The 23,442-nt window shown below is 28.3% G+C and overlaps 1 protein-coding gene across 2 annotated transcripts; it reads left to right on the top strand.

The window, feature by feature from the left end:
* Positions 1 to 1,605: 1,605 nt before the first annotated feature.
* pcx (pecanex) lies at positions 1,606 to 22,260 on the top strand. Of its 2 annotated transcripts, XM_089225887.1 has the most exons (30): positions 1,606 to 1,849; positions 2,924 to 3,138; positions 3,211 to 3,398; positions 6,202 to 6,290; positions 6,355 to 6,444; positions 6,518 to 6,654; positions 6,732 to 6,834; positions 6,907 to 7,173; positions 7,519 to 7,617; positions 7,700 to 7,789; positions 7,905 to 8,012; positions 8,125 to 8,232; positions 8,691 to 8,811; positions 10,547 to 10,777; positions 11,174 to 11,275; positions 11,352 to 12,670; positions 12,756 to 12,922; positions 13,239 to 13,403; positions 13,517 to 13,822; positions 13,888 to 14,044; positions 14,138 to 14,533; positions 14,625 to 14,818; positions 14,942 to 15,172; positions 18,338 to 18,453; positions 18,514 to 18,661; positions 18,740 to 18,891; positions 19,774 to 20,127; positions 20,196 to 20,565; positions 20,653 to 20,793; positions 21,657 to 22,260. In XM_089225887.1, the coding sequence occupies exons 2-30, from the start codon at positions 2,986 to 2,988 to the stop codon at positions 21,798 to 21,800; spliced, it is 6,246 nt and encodes a 2,081-aa protein (XP_089082013.1). In that variant the 5' UTR covers positions 1,606 to 1,849; positions 2,924 to 2,985; the 3' UTR covers positions 21,801 to 22,260. The 2 variants fall into 2 exon arrangements, with proteins under 2 accessions (XP_089082013.1, XP_089082014.1); XM_089225888.1 differs by lacking the exon at positions 7,700 to 7,789 and having other exon boundaries at positions 1,608 to 1,849.
* The last annotated feature ends 1,182 nt before the right edge of the window (positions 22,261 to 23,442 follow it).

Genomic DNA, 23,442 nt, shown 5'->3' with positions numbered 1-23,442 from the left:
TCTGTCGAAACCTCATGATTCGGGCACAGAGGATTGCGGCTCTCAGTCACGAGTGCGTACCGCACAGTCTCGGCCGAGGCAGCCTTATTACTGGCAGGAACTCCTCCGGGTGATCTTCTTGCGTTGGAACGCAAAAGAGTCCGAAGTAAACTTGACGACCCGGAGAGAGCTGACTCAAAGGATGAGATCCGGAGAGCAGAGCATGATATCCTGCTTGCTGCCTGGTCGAACAGATGGAGTCGGGGCATTAGAGGAGCCTGGACGCGCAGGATTCTTCCAGACCTGCTAAGATGGACGAGAAGGTGTCCCAAAGACCTCACGTTTCATGTAACGCAGGCTCTTACGGGACACGGGTGTTTCAGGCACTACCTACACCGGATGAAGCGCGCCCCTGATGCGGCTTGCCTGTACTACCAACACCCAGAGGACACTGTGGAACACACGATCTTTGATTGTGCTTACTGGGATCCGCTTCGGCTGCCAGTGAAGATGTTTGTTGGTAACCGAAATATAACTCCAGTGGACGTTCAGGATTTGTTGTGCGGCCCTTTAGATGTCCCGCCCAGCGAGAACGACCGGCTACAGGCTGCCTCCCAACGCGCCACTCAGTCCTTTTACGATATGGTTGACAACATCTTAAGCTGTAAGGAGCATGATGAAAGGATAGCTGAGACCGAACGAAGAACGAATGCATTGGCAGCGGCTCCGACAGACTGAGCACACGAAGATGCACTCTACAGCGGACCGCGATTACTGACGGACTTTATCTATATTTTGTATTTGATTGTATTGTACCTATTGTATTGTATTTATTGTATTAATATTTTATTTTTAAGGCGAAGCATCATAATTATGTATGTATGTATATGTATTAGCGTTTAATTAAACATTAATAAACGATGGCAGCAGGGGAGTAGTAATGTTTACACAGATCCTCCCCTGCTGTCGGTTCAAACGGGGGAAAAAAAAAAAAAAAAGGTATTATACTCATTTCCAAGGATTTAATGCCTATCTTAAAGTAATATTGTATCTACAACCTAAATGCTAATAACTAATATATTATTTATAGGTACCTAGATTTTGTTTATTTTTTTTTCCTAGTTCTTATATTTAAATAAACAATCAAATAGGTGAAATTATGGCTATATAGACTATATATGATATAGTATTTTATGGGATGAGGTTTATTGTAATACAGACTTTATAAACAACAATCATCATCAGTTAATAGAAGCCAATTAGAAAGTACTAAGGTAGTGAGTTTTTACTTTTGTAATTTTGTATTTAACAGAAAAGTAAATTGTTCGACAATGGCCGATATTCGGCAACATTGCTATAACACATAACAGTTTAATATATACGGCAGATTACTATCAATCAAAGACTACTGGACAAAGAGTAAATAGATAAAGAAACAAAGAGTTAACACTTCATAAGGAAATAATTTTTTTATGTACAATGCCAATATGGTAGACACAAGACACTTCAGCCACCACTGGCGCTAAACCGAAAAATAAATATTTACCAATCACCACAAATCCCACAGATTTTAAATTCTTGCTGATAACGTACTTCTTGATAATGGCTAAATAGTGATATTCGTATGGTGTTTTGTTATAATATTATAAATTATTTCATAGTTATCAAACGTGACTCTCCGACAGTCGACACCACCAACATCGTAACAAAGTGTTACAAGTTACAACTATCAACTTAATATTATTAAATTGTTATGAAAATCTAACGCTATTGTTGTTCAAATTGTATTGAATAGCAATTTTTTTTTTTAAAACAACGATCTGAATTCGACTACTGGACGTGCTGTTTCTATTGCTAATGTAAGGTCGAAGTAAGTAGTCTAAAAGATTGGTTTTCTGTAAGTGACGATCCATGCTCATACAATGTTGTGTTGTTATCGACCTACTGTCTTACGTATGGGTGCTAGTGGAAAACCAATACACTAACACAGGCGCTTAAGTTTTAACCGATCAATTGTCCAAAGATCTGGTCAGTTGTATTCATCAGTTTAGTGGAATTTAATTGTAATTAAATCATAACGACTCCATTGGTTTATGAAACGTTTAAAATAATTTAAATAAATAGTGATAACATTGAATATAATAAAAATATAATATAATATGGTTAGGTACGGGGGTACTGCAATATTATATAAAAAAATACATAGGTACCTTGTATTGGTTCATAAATATAAATAATTCATAATTTGTAATTGTTTTAATTCTTGCAATAAAGTTTAAGAATAAACTATTATTAATGCTTCGTCAATAGATTATATTATGATATCAATTAATAATTAGGTATTGTTTATTTTATAGAATTATGTAGATTATGATTAGATTCTTTGATTAACAATTAATTCTTATTAATTTTTTATGTACCTAATCACAGGAATGTTATAAAATATTATAAAATATTAAATGTATTTATTTTTTATCAATATTTTATGCTTCTAGTTTAATTATTTAAGTTGTTTCATTATGTTTTGTTGTTAAGCACAGATCTATAATCTTAATTATTATACTCTTAAGTATAATTTGTTGTATAGAATAACAACATAAAAAATGATATTCCAATAAAAGTTTCCAAGTTAATGTGCTTTTTAATAACATTTTAGATTTATGCATTATGCTCTACAAAATATTCTTCCAAATTTTATTTTCACTATTAGATGGATATTAAGTTTTTATATAATCAATAACTAATTAAAAGTGATAAACCAAACAATATTTATAATTTTAATTTATAAATGTTATAATTCTATAATAATACATTTTTACTTATGTACCTATGTTATTATTAATTAATTTTTTAGATAGGTTTTTAACTTCTATTAAATAGTTTATATGGAAATTAAATGATTAATGATTTGTGACTGTGTTTAAGTATTATATTTATGTTTTAGAAAATGTGTAATTGGATTCAAAGTTGATAAGTTACACAAAGTACAAATGACTGGTGGAGAAGATGGGTTCTCAGTTTTGGGACATATTGCGTCAGGGTATTTGGGCTTCGTTTACAGGAGGATGGTACTACGAACCGAAACACAGCATTTTTACCAATACATTCCATCTTTATTTATGGTTGATTTTACTCTGTTTACCATTTTTTATACATTTGGTAATTACCTATTTTATTTTTCTCTATAAAACTATATTTATTAATATCATTTTTATAAATAATTTTTTGAAGTATATATCAGAGATGTTTATTTGGATACTATATTCGAGTATTGTAAGTTTGATAATCACAATCATAAAACTTGTAAACTGGTCTTTGCATCACATGTTCGACACCACCGAATACATTGTAGAAGACGCTAAAAAGAATAGAAGTTCAGAACTTGAAGGTCGACGGCCTGCTCTTAGAGCACCAAACAAGTAATTTTTTTTTAAATATTAGCTAATTTTAATTATTTTTCATTATGCATTTTATGATTAAACTTGATTTGAGCTCAATTTTCTACATATTATATTTGACTGCTTTGTTTTGATTTAGTATAAATTTTTAGTCCTATCATATTTGTCAAGATTGAACTTTGTCAATACCAAACACTCATAATCAAAATTTGTACAAATTGTATTACTTTTATGTGTATAAATTGAAGTATACATTTTTTTTTTTTATTATTTACTAGGTGATTCATTTAATGTAAGTTACTCATTATTTCAGAAAAGTGTTATTGTTTTTGAAAATATTTTTTTTACATGGTTTCAAATCGTATAAAATTACATTTATAAATTTTAACATCTTGAAAATGTCGAATGTTTTTATATTTGTTAAAATATACAGTTTTATTTTCATTTACAAAATCAGAATATTTTTCTAAGTATTTGGATACATAAAATTTCAAATTCTGTGTTTAAAGGTTAAAAGTATTTAAGGTTTAGATGAGCGAAGTGGAGTGATACGCAGTTATCTCTCAAAATATTTTTGCATTACTCCACTCATCAAAACTTTAAATAATTATAACTCTTAAATTCAATTTGTATGTATCATAAATTATAATATCATATACAAAATTCTATATTGGAATATGAAATTAAAATAGTATATTGCCATACAAAAAAGTTATAAAGTAAACAAATTATGCGGTTAAAAATATAAAAACTAAAAAAAAATTTTAATTGTTGGTTTTTACTAACTAGAAACTATGTAACATTTTTCAAAAACATCAATTATTTTTGAAATAATATATACTGTTAAACTGGTTAATTTCTTTTACCCAAGATTGTTATCATATTGTTTCTTACCAAGGTTATAGTTCTACCCCAATGCGAATTACATCTGGAGTTCCGCAAGGATCCCACTTAGCTCCAATAAAATTCAATATATTTATTAATGATATACAATTTAAAAATTGCTCTAAGCTAATGTTTACAGATGATATTAAATTGTTTCGTATAGTTAATTCGCAATTTGATGCTGATTTACTTCAATCTGAATTGAATATGCTATATGATTGGTGCACTAAAAATTATCTATCACTTAATATTAATAAATGTCAGATAATGACTTTCACTAGATCTAGATCGACTACTCACTATAATTACTCTATAAATGGTTTAACTCTTCTCCGTTCTACTGGTCCTATTAAAGACCTTGGTATATTATTTGACCCAAAGCTAAAATTTGATTGTCATATACACATGATTATTAATAAATCGCATCGACTTTTAGGTTTTATTAGTCGTAATTGTAGGGACTTCACTGATAAACTTACTATTAAATCGATTTATTGTTTGTTAATACGACTGATCTGCGAATACGGTTCTATAGTATGGTCTCCCTATCAGGCAGGGAAAAAAACAAGATTGGAAAAAGTACAGCACAAATTCTTACGCTACCTCTCATTTAAATGTTCCATACCTAGAGAACCTCACACATCTTACGATCCACTCCTATCTTTATTAAACCTCCAAACGTTGGAACACAGACGTATAAGTCTTGACTACATAAGCTTTTGAATGACAATGTAGACTGTTCAGATTTTTTAAGCCGCTTAACCTTCTATACTCCCACTTTTAACACTCGCTCGACAAACACCTTTCGTTTAAGCATACAAGTTACAAACTATGCAAATAACACTCCCTGCAATAGAATAATGCAAACTGTTAATAAATTTAAAATTGATATTTTCAGCTCACCAAATCTAGACTCATTCAAATAATATTGTAGTTATTTAATTCTTAATACCTTAATATGTCTATTTCAATAGCTATTGTACATTTGTTTATTATTATTATTTTCAACCAATTTCCTTAGACATATTTAGTTGTATGTCTATGATTATTACTATTAATGCTACTATTATTGTTATTACTTTTATTGTTATTATTATTATTATCATTATTAATTCTATATCCTTATTTTGTTATACATTATTATAATGATTGTAATGCTATTGTCTATTGTAACAGGGCCTTGCCCGTTTAATACTTAATAAATAAATATATATATAAGGTGTTTCATAAAGAACGCAGTTTTTGAAATCCCGACTAATTTGTTATTGTTAGGAAGTTGGCACTGTTCTTATAATTTACGTTATTTGTGGATGCTTAGGATTTAAATGAATAATCAATTTATTGTGTATTTTGTTTAATTGTCGTCATGGAGCGGTATGCAATCAAGCAATAAGCAACATGTTTTATTTACTAAAACCCATTATATACATGGCGAGTGTGTTGTTGTAACTGTTAGGAAACTTTGTACGATCCTCAAACATCGTGAAGCAATGACCACATCAACAATAGTGAGGCTGGTCAGTAAATTCATAGAGAGGATCAATTTCTAACTTTAAAATTCCTGATTACCAACAAGCCTAAAGTTTGATTTTTCGATGTTTCGCTGTTGTTAACGAAAGGGTCATATGCACAATACCACATTTCCACTTACACAGTTACACCTAAACTAATAGTGAAACACTATGTATCATCATTCATCAATAATGTATTCTTTATAAAATAAAATTGATTTATAACAACATAAAAACTGCGTTCTTTATGAAATACCTTATATAGTATATATGGAACATGACAAAATTATCATCAGGTATTATATGATTTGATAATAATGTATGTAAGTTAATAGTTATAATTTTAAATATTATTAACTCTTAATGTAGATGTATAAAATCTAAAAGCTTAGTATACCAATTTAACAAATTTGCTTTAAAATTTTTAGAGAAGATGAGGGCATTGAAATGCAAATCCTTAATTTGGGGGTTCGTAGAAATGACCCTTCAACATCTGGATACCACCGAAATGAACCAAGTACAAACTGTTCTTTAAATAATTTACTTTTAAAATTCTATATATTTTTTTAAAATATTTATAGATGGAGGAAGGCAGAGTAGTTCTACTAGCACTGATTCTGGATTACATATCCATGAAAAAATCATATGTGATTGGCCTATTAAAAGTGCAAGTATGTCTACTATAATAAAGCTTTATTTTTATTTATTTTAATAATATATTAATATTTAATAACATTTATTTAGATAATCCATATTTTATTGATGATAAACCAGAAGAAGAGAATAGTAATAGACGTTATGACCATGCAGGTTTACAAAGCTTTTCAGAAATATGGAAACCTCAAGAAGATCGAGGTCAAGACTTCATTACAGTATCTTCTGTTAGTTAAAAAAAAATATTAATATTGTATCAATGTTAAATAACAGTAATAATAATTTAAATATAAATGTTGCATAGGATTGCTTTCCAAATGAAAATAATGCATTAGCATTAAAGAGAGATCCAAAGTGTGCTAGTTCAGACTATTCTACATCTAGTGATGTGTTTACTAAAGATAAAGGTATATAATGAACGCATTAACTATGAATTCTACTCTTTGAACAACAAATTTCTCACAAATTTATATTATTAGATGCAGGAAGAACATCTAGTTACCAACTTGTTTTTACATCAAGTGATATTGACTACCCAATTGTTGAACACTGCGAAGAGCATTGTTCTAGTCATGGAATAATACATACAACAATTGATAGTGATGATGATGAAGAAGCTGGTAGTAGATCACCTTTGTTAAATAGCCACGAAGAAAATTGGAAAAAAATATGCGCCGAAGTTAAAGGAATTTTTCATACTGAAAGCGATGTTGAGATTGCATTTATAGAGAAAAATAAACCTAAAGGTATGGAATATCTTATAATTTAATACAATTAATTTAAATTGTTATGTTCTATGTTAGTTAAATTTTCATGAAGTTTTGACAGATTTATTAATTATTTGGAAATATAATTATAATGTATAATCAAATTGCATTTTGGATAAAAATTAATTGTATTTAATTAAAACATTTAAAACACTTAATTAAATGTAGTATTCAATATTAAAATACTCTAAAATTTTTTATTTTTCATTTATGTTTCATATTTAATTAATTTTTTATTGTCATTTTTAAACTAATTATTATATGTCAAGTTTTTTGATAATTATTTATTGTACTTAATATATTATGTTTACTTTTTTAATTTAGAAATTGAGTTAAAATCTCCAGCGGAATCACCAGAAACATTAGGTATTGATTGGCTATTTGAACACACAGAAAGTGAATCTGAATCTAGTGATATGAAAGGTAAATTTTACATTTAATTTTAATTGTATGATTTTAATAGCTTTTTAAGTATAAATCATAATTTTAAACATGCTGCACTAAGTAAGAAAAATGGAAAAAAATAGATCAATACCATGGCATTTTACATTGTCTGATGATGACTATACCACTACTTCTGAAGATAACAATTCTAGTGAGTGTATTGACACACACAAAGGAGTTCTTATGATTTAATCGTTCATCATTATTTATACTAATTGATAAATTATTTTTTGAAATTTATATTTAAAGTTTATTTAATATTTTAGGAAATAAATCTGAATCAAAAGACGGGAGTAAAGAAGAAATTCAAACTCCATCATCTGTCGGATTTGAAAAAACAGGGGCTATACCAAAAATAAAATCTGTTAAAGATGGTAAGATGTGTTTCATATTTTATATTATTAAATAATCTTTTTTTTTTAATTAAAAATTTGTATTATTAATTCTAATTATTTTAATCAATTATTTTTTATTTTATTATTTTAGTAAAAAAATCAAATAAAAAAAGAAAAGCCACATCAACTCCTCATTTAAGTGTAAAAAATGATTCAGATAGAAAACGACATCGTAGAATTAATAAAAATAAATCCAATGGTAATACAATTTATTTTTCTATCATACAAATTATACTACAAGCCACTAGGGCACTAGAGAATGTATCTTGCTTATAAATATATTTTAATTAGCCTCTACTGTTTCAAATCTTGATTTCCTTATTGTGTGTAAATTTGATGACGTTCATTATGTATTAGTAAAACAATATGCTGGTTAGCAATCAAGATTAAGGGGGAAGAGGGTTGTGCAAGATTAGAATTAATTCTATGCACGACCAATTGACATTACTCTTATCAATTCATTTTATACATTTTTAAACTTTTATACAATTTTATATATTGTTTTAAATTGAATTGACGTATATAAATAACATTCAGCAAAAACTATTTTAAACCCGCACTGAATTTATTTTAGAAATGTTACTTACAATTTAAATTGTTATAGCCATTATACATCATACAGTAATTTTCTACATATTTGATTTATATTTTTAACAGAATCTAGAAGATGTTTATGCGACAAGATTAAAAGTGATATGGATTGTGGTACAGAATCTAAAAGTTATCCTACTGTTACTGATGAATGGATCGACAATAACACTCTAAGTAGACCTGATGCGTGAGTATATTAACTATGCATACATTTTCAAATTTGTATTTAATTTGAATTTATTTACTGGTGGTAAAATAACTATAATTCTTAAGTATCATAATTTTGAGTTGGTTTGTTTAATTTTATAAAAAATTAAAGTTGACATAAATCTTATAATTGCATACTGTGGTGTATGTGGTGTAACTGGAATTTTATTCCAAAGAATTGTTGACATTTGAGTCTTGGAATAGACTCATTTATTTTGTACAAATAGTAATATTTAGAATATATTTTTATTATTAGTGTATTAAGTGTCATTAGTGTATTGTAGATTTTTCTTGAAAAAACTTTGTATTATAACTTTGCCAATTTGTATGATAAAAGTTATTTTATGCAGGTATAATATTTGATTTACTTAATTTATGGTACAATAAATAATTTCTTAATTTAATATTTATTATATACATGTATATAAATAGATCAATGAGAAATTGCCATTTCCTTAAATATAATGAAATACAATACGTAATATGAGTTATAAAATAAACCAAAAATATTTGATATAAGAAAACAAGGAAGTGAAAAATAATAATAATTAAATAAGAAGTAATAAATATAAATAATCACAATTTATTTAAGTTAGACTAATGAAGGTCATGGTTAGACCAATGATAATAAGTAATTATAATGATATATTCTTAATATTTTTCATCAAATTTTGTAGGTATTTTTTTCAATTCATTTGATATTTAAAGTTATTTTTAGTATACAAAACTCTTCAATAATGCCTAGGAATTCATCAATTTGTAAAAAAACTTGTAGAAAAATATAATCTCGCATATGATTTTTCTGATTATTAATGATATTCAATTGGTAGGTATTCTGAATATTTTTGTCTGTATAACATTTCAGATTTTGCACTTAATACTTTTTTTTGAATTTCTACATTTAATACAGGGTTCCAGTATAACAATGTTTATAAAACATTTTTTGCACTTATTTTTAATTCTCTAGTATGTCTTTTACAGCCATTTGTCTTGTTTTGTTGATGACAATATAATCTATGTGTTTCTTAAAATATAGGTATCTAGTATGACAACAACATTTTTTTATCGAATTGTACACTATCACATTTTAATGGAAATGAATGCTTATTTTATGAAATAGAAATAGATGAATATTAGAAAAGTTTTATGACTGTTAATTTGCCATACCTAATCTCGTTGGATTTATTTTAGATCTGATTTTAATTTGTTTATAATACATTTTTCAAGAAGTCATGTGAAATCATTTAAAATAATAATAGATTGGTTAATTATTAGTGTTTAATTTTGATCTGCTTATATGTATATGAATGTGTAATGTATTAGATTTTTCAAGTATTTGGGAATATTCCTAGTTTTATTGAATGATTGAAGTATAAATGTAATGTTTATATAAGAATTTTAGACTAGACAGAAAGTCTATCTAAACTAGATAGTGGCATCAAAGAAAAAACTTTAGAACCAATGCATATTATTATATGAAAAGTAAATTGAAGAGGATTGATGTAATTTCCAAGTTTTATTTAATACATTATTTTAAAGTTGAATTCCTGTGACTGTTAGATCTGCGGTTGTACATAATAATGTTTGTTTACTTGTTAATAGTTATGCAAATGATTCTTTGGATGAAGTTTTGAAACAAATTAATAAAATATTTAAACTTATAAATGTAGTTGCTAATCTAAATTTTTTACGTTTAGTTATAATTTACATTTCAGAATGACTACATTAAACGTGAATGAAGGGGCTTCTTCATCTGCTGGTTCTCATAATGAACTAAGTTCCCTTCTCCCCACAAGTTCCGAACCAGCTATCACCCCAACATCTGAAACACAGCAGCAAAATCAAAGTTTGATAACTGTGAAAAATGAAGGTGTTTTAGATCATATGAATGATGTTTTTCCTGGTCGAGTAGAAAACAGAAGTAGATTAAGACAACGACAATTTAGGTAAAAATATTTTAGTACTGTTAACATATCATCTGGAAAAATTATTATCATCAGTAGAGAATATTTGTTTATAATGTTTTATAATATTTTTTAAATATTTTTTTTATTTTCTTGGAATTATTTATTTTTTTCTATTTAGTTCTCTTCTCGACCCATGCATAGCAAATTTGTAATCAATAAAATCAACCTCGTGTTGTTAGCGTGTATTAAACTTTAGAATGAATTGACCTATAATAAAACTTTGATAGTAGGTCAATTCATTCTTATACTAAAGCTAATAACATAAGGTTTGTTCTGCAGTTCTGCTGAATATAAATATGTTGTCCTTGTGTCAGAAAATACATGCTAATCTTACATTCTTATTAATTACTACTAATTATAAAAATATTTTTCCAGTACTAGGCATAGAATGAGAACTCGTGAAGCATATAGTTCCCCGTTCCTACAAGCTACGGATGGTGTCAATTTTGCTGCTTGTCCTGAAGATACATCAGAAGGGTTTGTAAAAAAATACTTTGGTTTCAGATACTGATTAATAAATATAAATAATATTTCAACTTATCTATGTCTACAGATCTGTACATTTTTTTCGTGATGAAAATGGACGTTGGATGACTTATACTTTTACTAAAGATATTATGTTAAATAATAATTCTTCAATAGTTAAACCATTTCCAAATTTACCTTCAACATCACGGAGGGATGATTCTACAGATGATCTTGTATTTAATCACTCTCCTGTAAGATTATTTCCTCGTCCTATTCGTAATTATGAACAGCAATTAGAACATGAAGAACCTTACTGGATGCAAAGTCAACCTCAGCGATACCGTCACTTCAATATTTCCCCAATAATTTCACCAGTTGAAGAAACCTTGGAACAAGAACATGAAAATATCAGACCAGAATATCAAGATGAGTTCCCAGTAATACCACGGCAGTTGCGATTTGACCTTCTGGATCCTAGTGTTGGATTTCCTAAACCTAAACGATACTATCTGTACACACCAGTCAAGAAAATGTGTTTTAAAGTTCACTTTGATCGTTTGGCATTACTTACTGCCATTGATCGCAATCCAACATTATTGGAACTATTTATTACCATTATTCTGGCTACTTCAGTTGCTGTATTGGGCGCTTTTGTACTGTACTTTAAATTCTACAGAGATATTCATGCATTTGTTTTTTGTTTTGTTATGGCTGGCTGTCAGTATTCCTTAGTTAAATCTGTACAACCTGATGTGGCATCTCCTACACATGGTTTTAACAAAATTGTTGTGTATAGTCGTCCAGTTTACTTCATACTGTTCTCATCCATACTTTTACTAACACACATTCAACTAAACTCTGGCCGAACATTTTATCAACTCAAATTCTATGGATTCACTTTGCATATTTTATATATATTAGAAACTATTCGTGATTTTTTATCAAACTTTTTACTGTTCTTACCAATTGCTTTTAGTTTGGGATTATTGCCTCAAGTTAATACTTTTTTTATGTATATCCTGGAACAAATTGATATACATTTATTTGGAGGTAATGCGACCAGTTCACTTAAAGCATCAGCCTATTGTGTATTAAGAAGTTGTTTAGCTGTGTCTATTTTATATGGATTTGCATATGTAGCATTAAACGATTGGTCTGGATCATCAAGAAATGTGTTTTTTTCCTTGTTCTGCGCATTGCTCACTGCCATATCTTACCATTTAAGTCGCAGCTCTAGCGATCCAGCTCCTATATTAAATGTTCTTAAAACATATTTATGGCCCAATGAAGATATATTTTCTAGACCTGATATGGAATGTCCTAGACCAATAAAAGAAACTAAAACATCAAAGAAAACAAACTCTGAACAAAAAGAAGGTGAATCTGAAGAACAATTAAAGTGTGGTAAATATTACTTTATCCAAACAGTGTTTAAAAAATCATAAATTATATATATAACAATATAATAATGTTTTTAATATATATTTAGAATTAGATGATGAAATTGAAATTCAAGACAACTGGCCAAAACAGTTACAAGATACAATAAATGCTAGATTGAAGACTGATTTAATTTTTTGTCCAATTATTGGTCTTATTGTTTTTGCTATTCATTCTAGCAATATTTTTTCAGCTTTACAACCAGAATTAAATCCAGTAAGAAAAAATACTTTTTATGCACTTAATATTTTAAGTTTAAATAACACTAAATAAATAAAAATAACATAACATAACATGCTTAGTGCTTGTATGCCACCATGTATAATATATGTTTTCAAACTTTAAATGTAAAATAAACTATTTGTTAATTACAAATGGGCCAATATGAATTATCAAATTTTAAACTGATAAAAACAATACCACGCTTGTCAACTGCTAATATGAAGTTAAAGAAACAATGATAATAAGATACAAATCTGAACAAAGACAAATTATTTTATTTACTTTATATTAATTAGCTTACAATTTATAGGTAATGTGGTGTACTACTTTCAGTATTGGATTTATTCTACACTATATAATACCTCAATTGCGAAAACAATTGCCTTGGTTGTGCGTTGCTCATCCTATTTTAAAGCCATCTGAATATAATCAATATGAGGTTAAAAATCTAGCTAAAATCATGTGGTTTGAAAAAGTAAGTATCATTATCCATTATGTATGCTTTTAAGAAAATTATTTTTACATAATTTATGCTTAGCAAATATTGAAAAATGAACACCTACTAAATAGTTTTAAAATCTATTCTAGGTTTATGTATACTTATGCTTTTTTGAAAGAAATGTTCTCTACCCACTGATGTTTATTGGCTGTTTGACATCTGACAGCGTGATTGTTGTAACAAAACTGGGAGTTCTATTAGGTTCTCTGGTGTTATCAGTATGTGCACTTAAATGTTTACGATGCTCATTTTCACAACAAACCAACCAGTATAATATACTAGCATTTGCAGTACTGTTTTTTCAATTGGACTATGTAAAATGTTCTGAAACTTTCATTATTGATTACTACCTTACTGCTATTGCTTATGATAAAATCTATGAGTTTTTACTTAAGGTAATTTTAATTAACCTTATATCTGCTTCTTATTTTATTAATTTAACTTTTGTTTTTTACTTTAGTTGCAATTTGTCATAACATACATAGCGCCATGGCAAATTACTTGGGGCTCAGCTTTTCATGCTTTTGCTCAACCATTTTCTGTTCCTCATTCTGCAATGATGTTTCTTCAAGCATTTTTGTCTGCAGCGATTTCAGCACCACTTTATCCATTTTTAGGTAAATATTGAATCAAAATCATATAAAGTCTCTGGATCATTGTAAAAAGTTACAAATTATGTTAAGTATTTATTGTTCTTATTATTTTTTTAGGAAGTGCTATATTTTTAACATCCTATGTACGACCCGTAAAGTTTTGGGAGCGAGATTATAATACCAGACGAGTTGACCATACGAACACCAAATTGTCATCACATTTAGAACGAAATCTTGGTGCAGACGACAATAACCTTAATTCAATATTTTATGAACATCTCACAAGATTACTACAACATACTCTCTGTGGAGATATTATGTTAGGCCGTTGGGGTAACGTGTCACAAGGAGATTGTTTTGTCTTAGCATCAGATTATTTGAATTGTCTGGTTCACATTGTTGAAATGGGAAACAATTTAGTTACTTTTCAAATACGTGGACTTGAGTTTCGTGGTACTTATTGCCAGCAAAGAGAAGTAGAAGCGATATCTGAAGGTGTTGAAGATAATGATGGTATGTTAATTTTATGCATATTTTTATGTACAAATGGTGGCTAATGTCTATCTACATAACTAGCTGTATCTATACAATTATTTTATTGCAGGATGTTGTTGCTGTGAACCTGGACATTTTCCTCACATTTTATCTTTAAATGCTGCTCTTAGTCAACGTTGGCTTGCTTGGCAAGTAGTCGCAGCCAAGTATGTTGTTCAAGGATACAGTATATCAGATATTAATGCCTCATCGATGTTACAAGTATTTGACTTTCGGAAAGTGCTGGTTAGCTATTATATAAAGGTGATTTTTTAATATTTATATTAAAATTTAATATGTATGTTTATAGCATATTGTACCTTAATGCATTTTTATGTATGTGACTTAGGATTATAATATTTATGTTGTTTCTTTGTTTTATTTTAGAGCATTATATATTATGCTATACGATCACCAAAACTTCAACAGTGGTTAGCATCAGATGAAATAAAAGAAGGTTTGAAACCAACATTGTGCAAGAGTTTTGTGGATCTTGACCCAGTTTTTAATATAAATATTGATGAAGACTTTGACTTACTTTCATGTGGTGTTACCCGCAACAGTTTTTGTTCATTTTATTTGGAATGGATTCGATTTTGTGCTTTCCAAACAGAAAATGTAAGTTAAAAAAAAAGGATGTCTCTCTGCTGTATTATGTTATGACAGTGTACCTCTATAAAGTAGTATCTGAGTATTCCTTTTCATTGAGTAGATGACAGGAGTTTTAAATTTGAATCCAATAATAAATCATTGTATATAAAATAGACAGTGTATCAGTTAATATTTCTATGGATATTTTATAGTTTACTATAAACGTATATTTTGCCCGTTAAAAATACCAACTATATGATTCAATATGTTTGGTTAATTTGTCGTTTATATCTAGCTAGTCATGATCAAAACTCCCCGTGACAAATTTCCATGGATTTACCTTATCTTAATATCCATAAAATATTTTTAATATAGTCATTTAAAATACAGGACTAAAAGTATATTCAAATCATAATATTTTATCTCATGTCTAGCTGTGTAAAGGTGAAATAATTTCTAAAATTGGTATCTAATAACAAATTGCTAATTTCTTATTCTTCTATACTAAATTGTATAACCAATAGCAACCATATAATATATAAAACATTGAATATTATTATTATTTCTATAAAAAATCTCAAATTTCCAATAAAAAAGTTAAGGACAACTTATCAAGATATAATATAGCTTATAGATTCATGTGATTGTGTAGCTTTCTGATTGTAAAAAATTTTTAAATCGGTTAGGTTAGTTCCAGATATTTAGCCGATAAAACAAACAATTTTTATTCTTTATATTATACAGCCCTTTTAACCCTAATAGGGATTGAATTTTGAAAACTCTTGTGTTGGGGGGTTTTCTCATTATAAAACAAACTTACTGGCACAATTCCATACTCATATTTTCAGTGGTTCCGGCTAAATCATTTTTTTCGTTTTTAATTATTTTTAATTCAGGAATTTGAAAAATCCTTTCCTAGTAGGTCCCTACATTGCTTAAAGAACCTCTGTACAAAATTTCAAGTCCCTAGACCCAACGGTTTGGTCTGGGCGTTGATGAGTACATATCCTATAATATGTATATAGATAGTATTATATTACACTAGTTGTCCAGCTGGCATTGCTTGTGCCAAAGATTTTTTTTTATTATTATAATATAAGTAAAAAAAAGTATATGCCAAATTTCTATTAATTATTTTTTTTTTTTACTAATTCTAATAGTTATTTATAATATAACCAAATCGCATCCCATTTATTCTTTTTTCATGAACTGAAAATAAATTCATGTATGAGCTACCCTTTAGTTATCTATAGAAGTTAAAAAATAAGTTATAAACACCATCCAAAGTCTCGAGGAATCTATTCATATATAACTTATATTGAAAATGATTATTAGTTTTTGAATCTATTAATTGCAAGTAAACTAATAGTGATAAAAAATATGGTGGCCAAGTATCAAATTATAACTGAAAATTATTTTATCCGATTATAATAAAAATTTTTGTATTGAGAGTACAAGTTACCAGAGAGGTAACCTTTTATAAATAAAAAATTTATAGAAAAATCCCATGGAAAAAAAAGGTCATTCAGTTTTCCTAAATTTTCCAACTTTTTTTCTACAAAAACCGGACTATCGCAATATTTATAAAAAAATAATGAGCTAAAGTGGTCCAGCCTTTCCCAAGTAATGGGAGAACCAACAGACAGCATTTCATTATATAGATTAATATTAATGTAATACCTTATGTTTGACCTATAATATAAAATAATAATCATAATATGATATTTATATTTTTATTAACTTATATTCAGTCCCATAAAGGATAAAACAATATAAATAGGTTAATGGAGTAAACAATTTAAAATAAGTTAAAGTATTATGAAAATTTGTTTCTGTATCAACCTATATAAAATAAATAATAATTGTATAAGAAACAACAAAAAGTGTCAATTCAATTAGCATTTTTTAAATTTTAAATGAATTACTTTAATTGTAAAAGGAAAAATAGTTATTTTTGAATATCCAATTTGTGACTTTTACAACTTAAAAACTTAAATGTCGTTAAAAAAGTTAGCCACATGTATTCTTGATACTTTTAAATCACTGTAGTCTATAAGTACAATCAGTGGGGAAATTCATATTAAATATTTATGCTGTTTTTTATTCGATTGAAAAAAAAACTTTTAGTGCCAACCACACCTGAAGTTTTGTATTTTAAATGGGCATAAAAATATGGGATAAACTGGACTTAATGTTTTTTCGACCTTATTCCTAGAATTTGGAATTTTCATCATAAAGAGGATATTATATTTCATTAGAATTTTGTTATTGAATTTATATATTGAATTTTAATTATCTGTTTGAGTATATTATGTTTTATCTATGGTTTTTTTTCCGTATTCTTTTTTTAGTTGGCATTGTGAAGGGATAAGTGGTCAAAAAAATATCAGCCACATCTGTTGCATAATTCTGTGCACACCTACAACTAAAAGATATAATATGCAAAATTCTAAATGCTTGTAAATAGCTTAAAATTAGTAAAATCAATTTTCATTATGTATAGAAAATTATTCTTTTAGTAATAATGAAATGTTTTGTCATCAACACTAACTTAGAAATACATCAAAGTTGCTATTTTTACATGCTTTTCTTTAACTCACAATGTTTCATTCATTCATTCATTTCTGTTGTCGTCAAATCTTGCGAGTTCAATTTAAATCACTTCTACATGACCTAGGAGGCTCAAATTTTGTATGGAAGTCTAGGGTCGGTGACAATACATGACCCTGTTGTCAATTCTTGACTTGGACAATTGACAATTGACAACGGGGTCAAAGTTGCTATTTTTTCTTAAAATGCTCTTAGTTCTTATATCAGTGGTTCCCAACCTTTTATGAGTGTAACCCTAAAATTTTAAATTTAACTTTTGGCGACCCAAAAACAAAGAACATAATTTTTTTTTTCCGAAATTGAAATTATAATATAATAAAATATAATATGTAAATGTAAGAAAAGCTTTTGCGACCCACCATGAAAACCTCTGCAACTCTAATTTGGGTAGAGAGTTCCAAGGTTGGGAACTGCTATCAGATATTTTTAATAGTATCATTAATTATATTAACCATATATATTTCAAATAGCTCTTAAATAAGACAATAGTCAATTTAAATAACCGTAAATAAGAATTTTTTCAGAATCAACATCACAAATACATTGAGTTAAAAAATAATCCATATTACTCTATATTTTCAGATTCGAAAAATTGTTATTGATAAAGGTAAAGATTCTTTATTGGTATCATTATGCTTTGCACTCAGTTTACTAGGAAGACGGTCACTGGGTTTAGCATCGCATACTACTATGTCAAGGTATGTAAACATTAATCATATAATAATTAGTTTAAATTGATCAATCAATTCATTTTTTAGTGTCGAGTTTTTCCTCTATGGCCTCCATGCCCTCTTTAAAGGAGATTTCCGTATAACATCAACAAGAGATGAGTGGATATTTGCAGATATGGACTTGATGCGTAAAGTATTAGCTCCAGCAATTAGGATGTCGTTAAAACTTCATCAGGTGTGTAATCTTCATTTAAAATATTTATATATATATATTTATATTCATATAAATCCACAAACTTATGTTTGAATATAGAATCATTTTATGGTTCCTGACGAATATGAAGATCCAGCTGCTTTGTATAGTGCTATAAACTACCACCAACGGAACTTAGTGATATCACATGAAGGAGATCCTGTTTGGAGAAATGCTGTTTTGTCTGGAATGCCATCATTACTTGCTTTAAGGTAAATCAATTGATTAGTTTTTAATATTCATACTTTTCATTTTGGTGTTAGTCATATTTTTATATGTCAATGTTCTACCATCTATAATTAAAATAATAAAAAAAATACTATAATGTAAGTAATAATAATAATAATATATTTAAATAAAATAGTGTTTTGAACATAACAGTTATAATTATCATTTATTATTTTGCAAATTATAAACAAAATCTAAATTAAAACAGGAATTTAATTCAGATATGTCTTACCTTCATTCTTTTTAAGTTAATGACAATCACTATTTTTTTAGCCAGATACCAGCACTGTTAATTTAATACTAAGTATAAATGTTTATCGAATATTGATTTAATATAGAAAATAGGAAGATAGAATTAGATGATTGCTAGAAAAGTTCAAAATATTTTTGTAAATTATGTTAAGGGAAAGAGTGAGAAATAGTATCTTAAATTTGTGCAGTTGAGTAACCCAATGGAAGCGCAATTTCCTGCAAGCAAAAGGGTAGGTTTGATTTCTGGTCAGGCAGCTTGATTTTCCCAATAGAATTAAAAACTTTTATCAATACTTAAAAACAAACATAAATAATGTACTATAGTCCTTGTTACATTCTCTTGTCAAATTCTATGATAGAACTGGAATCTCTTAGTTTGTTTTATTACAATTGTCAAATTATAATTATGCAGTCTCATCACATCCACATTTTTGGCTTGGCCTATATTTATCAATTACTCTATAAAGATTTAATCAACCATCCTGGTACAGCCATAAAATATTCATACTCTAGGCGAGTACCATAACAAAACAACCCCTTACCATATATTTTTATAACAATAATTTAAATGTATTTAAAAAATATATATTTAACTAAACTGTTTTATTTAATAGACATATAATGGATGAAGGTTCAGATGAATATAAAGTAATTATGTTGAACAAACGGTTCTTAAGTTTCCGTGTTATAAAAATAAACCGCGAATGTGTTCGTGGTCTTTGGGCAGGACAACAACAAGAATTAGTTTACCTAAGAAATCGTAATCCTGAACGTGGTAGTATACAAAATGCCAAACAAGCTTTAAGAAACATAATAAATTCATCGTGTGACCAACCTATTGGCTATCCAATATTTGTTTCACCATTAACTACTTCTTATGCTGAAACCAACAAACAATTATCATCTCTTGTAGGTGGTTCAATAAGCTTAGGAAAGATAAAACAATCTATCATTAGAGTATGGTCAAGGTAAGTTTAATATTACTATTTAAATTAAATACTAAATATTCTAATTTATATTTTTGTTTTCCATTTAGATTAAAAAGTAGATGTGTTGAGGGTTGTTCTAGTGGAAGTTCATTACAGTCACACGATGAAGGTGGATTCGGACATGAGGGTGTATATGCTATGACACAGTTTAATAGGCATTCTGGATATGGCACCAGAACACCAGGAAGTCAGTCAATTGAAATGAGTGGAAGTGGTAGTGGAGTGGGTGGTAGTATCAGCAGCAGAAGTGGTGGTACTAGAGGTAGTACAGCTAATGTTGCTGGCAAACCAAGTTCAGCTGGTTTGGCCAACTTGGCAGGGCTGTTATCATCATCACAGTCACCAATCACCAGTTCACCACAAGCATCTGTTGATAGTAATCCAAATGATAATTCTCCGATGCATCATAAAGTTTTGGTAGGTTTATCAAATAGAAATATAGAATCATAATGATCTTGAAAATATTTTATGACTTATTAATGTTGAAACCTTAATGTTTATCAGATTCTGGATCCATTACAAGTGTATGATGCTATTAACTTGGGCCGTAGAATAGATGTAGTTTGGCCAGATGAAAAAATGCGAATAAGGGGTGGTCGGAGTCACTGGAAAGATTGGTTACCAGAAAAAGGAATGGAAGGATTGGTAATGAATTTCATTTATGCAATTTTTTTTCTTTGGGGGGGGGGGGGAGGTGGTGGGTTGTACTTTATTTTATGTTGGTTTAACATAATATCTGAGCTAAATGTTATATAATTAATTTATAATAGGTATCTATATAAAACTCAACTTTATGTGGTATCTCGTTTATATGAAAACATATTACTTATTACTTAATGTTATAGGTTGATTGTGTAGCATGCTCACACATTTTTTCTTCTATTATTTTTGGAATTAAATTGTATATTTGTATACGAATGACCTTAATATTTTCAAATATTCCAAATGAAAAAAAAGTGTTAACAATTATTTTTAGGTTAATATTTCACTATTATTTTCAAATCTTCATTACCTCAATATTCAAACCTACTATCATTTTTGGTACACAAAATTGAATTATTCAAAATTACTTGTTAGAATTTTGATTTAAATACAACAAAAAAGTAGCATAACTAGTAGGTAGCTTAAGGTTTTGAAACACTCCATCGGCCCTAATGTATGTACCATATAATTAAAATGTCTACAAAATATGTTGTTGTGTATAGTTGTTTCATATTGGATATTAATATGAAGATTGACAATTGCAATAATGAGTATGTAAATCCTCCCATATATATTTAAAAATTAAATTAAAACACTCAACTATATCAAATTCTGGCTACATGTCTTTATCAAAATGTTTAAAAGTTATTTGCTCAACAATTGACAGGAGAAAAAAAAGTACAACTCTCATTTGAAAAAAATATATTAACTTGAATTTATTACTTTCTTCTATATCACAGATATATATGTTAATAATTTTTTTAGATATAGATTAAGTATAAAACTTTTGACTCTTACATTTTAAGGTGGTGCATCAATGGGTTCCAAATCACCGTGACTTGTCAAAGAGATCTCACGTTGATAAAACTATAGTACTGCTCAAGATTGACGAACGTTACGTGCCTATAGCTGAAGCCGGTATATTAGATTTAGGAGCTGAAGTTGCTTAAAAATTGTTGGTGTATGGTTTACATTATTTGACTGATTTGTTTTGAAGGTAATTTTATAACTCAAATGTTACAAGCATACTTGCTTGATAATATAGCATTAGTCTTCCTCGATACTACAAAAAAAGTATTCTGTCTCCTTGTTAAAGTTCAAGTGTATATTGTGTCCTTCAAATAATTTTCTCTGGAAAAAATGGTAGTACATTTTATATACACTGGTTAAAAATCTTTTTCATGTAATTTTTTTATTTTTATTGTTTTTTTTTTTATATATACATATATATATATATACGTATTTTGTTTTGTAAATATTAGATGAAAATGATGTAAATTTTAAACGTTAGATAAAAAATGTTCCTCGTTTAAATGATCATTTTGTGATGCAAATATTTGTTGTTAATATATATATTTGAACAAACCATTTATGAATAACTATTATAATAAATTTATTTTAATAAGTGTACATGATAATTAATATTTTAATAATTATATTTAAGTAGAAATTTCATCAAGATGATATGATATTTACCTAAGTACCTTAAATCATCGAATCTAGTTCAATTTCACTTTTTTATAACAGCGCAGAATTGCCGCCTGTATGTGGACATAATCTATACATAACTTATTATGATGGTCATATGGCTTTATGTTAAGCTTTTTTTTTTCCAGTAAGATCAACTTCTATAAACAGTTGTGCTATCAATTTTTAAGCTTTTGGTTTTAAAATCAAACATTTTATGAATTATGTTATTAAAAACTGATTTGAATCTCTTAAAAGGACGCTACATCCTCATGTGTTATATTCGTCTTATACAGTGTGTTTCCTTTTAAAGGTAACACTAAATAATTCTGTCCAGTGACATCGGATTAATATGCGGATTTCGGGAGGGGATAGGGAATACATAAATACACATTTATTGATGATTTTTACATTTTTAGATCTATACGTGTGTGCATGCGCAATACAACTTGCATTTTTTTAAATGGCAACAGGCGTTTTGAATACCAAATTCGGATAGACCGAATTTTTTAAGTTGATTTGGTCCTTTTTACCATACCTCTAAAATCAAAATTGACTAAATGGCAACCAGTCAAAGTTTCGATTAATATTATTGAATTTTTCACCAATCATACTAGAATTTTATGAATTATTATGAAATTTTATTTATTATTTTTGTATCCGTAATAGGTTTGCAGATATTATTAAATCATTTTAATTAATTCCTCAATATTAAATTTAAATGATTTAATAATATAATTTGAAAACTTACGGATACAAAAATAATAAATACAATTTCATAATAATTCATAAAATAGGGTTCCGATACGCTGGTTTTTTGGTCAGGACAACCACTTCAGACTTTTGCGGCGCCACCTGCAATCCGTTCTCCTGCATCCAATGGTTGACCAGTGCCAGTGCTAGATTGCCAATGCTCTCTGGCAGGTCCGCATTAGGTGCCGAGATGACCAGCGCAATGTCATCAGCAAAACCAACCAGCCTCACTTCGCCTTGGAGCTCCTGTCGCAGGAGGTCGTTGTAGAAAATGTTCCACAAGCAAGGTCCAATAACCGAACCCTAAGGGACACCACATAATACAACAATCCTGTTGGGAACTTCACCTTCGCTGTTTACTAATAGAGTTCG

The sequence above is a fragment of the Diuraphis noxia genome, unplaced genomic scaffold (assembly GCF_037042655.1).
Source record: "Diuraphis noxia isolate RWA-SAM2 unplaced genomic scaffold, SU_Dnox_SAM2 contig0004, whole genome shotgun sequence".
In the NCBI taxonomy this organism is placed as follows: domain Eukaryota; kingdom Metazoa; phylum Arthropoda; class Insecta; order Hemiptera; family Aphididae; genus Diuraphis; species Diuraphis noxia.
This window is presented reverse-complemented; position numbering and strand designations above follow the sequence as displayed.

Coding starts and splice junctions, on each gene's coding strand:
- pcx (XM_089225887.1), top strand. CDS start 2,986: ATGGGTTCTCAGTTTTGGGACATATTGCGTCAGGGTATTTGGGCTTCG. Junction 8,233..8,690: donor TAATAAAAATAAATCCAATG/GTAATACAATTT, acceptor TATTTTTAACAG/AATCTAGAAGATGTTTATGC. Junction 20,128..20,195: donor ATCATTAGAGTATGGTCAAG/GTAAGTTTAATA, acceptor TTTTCCATTTAG/ATTAAAAAGTAGATGTGTTG.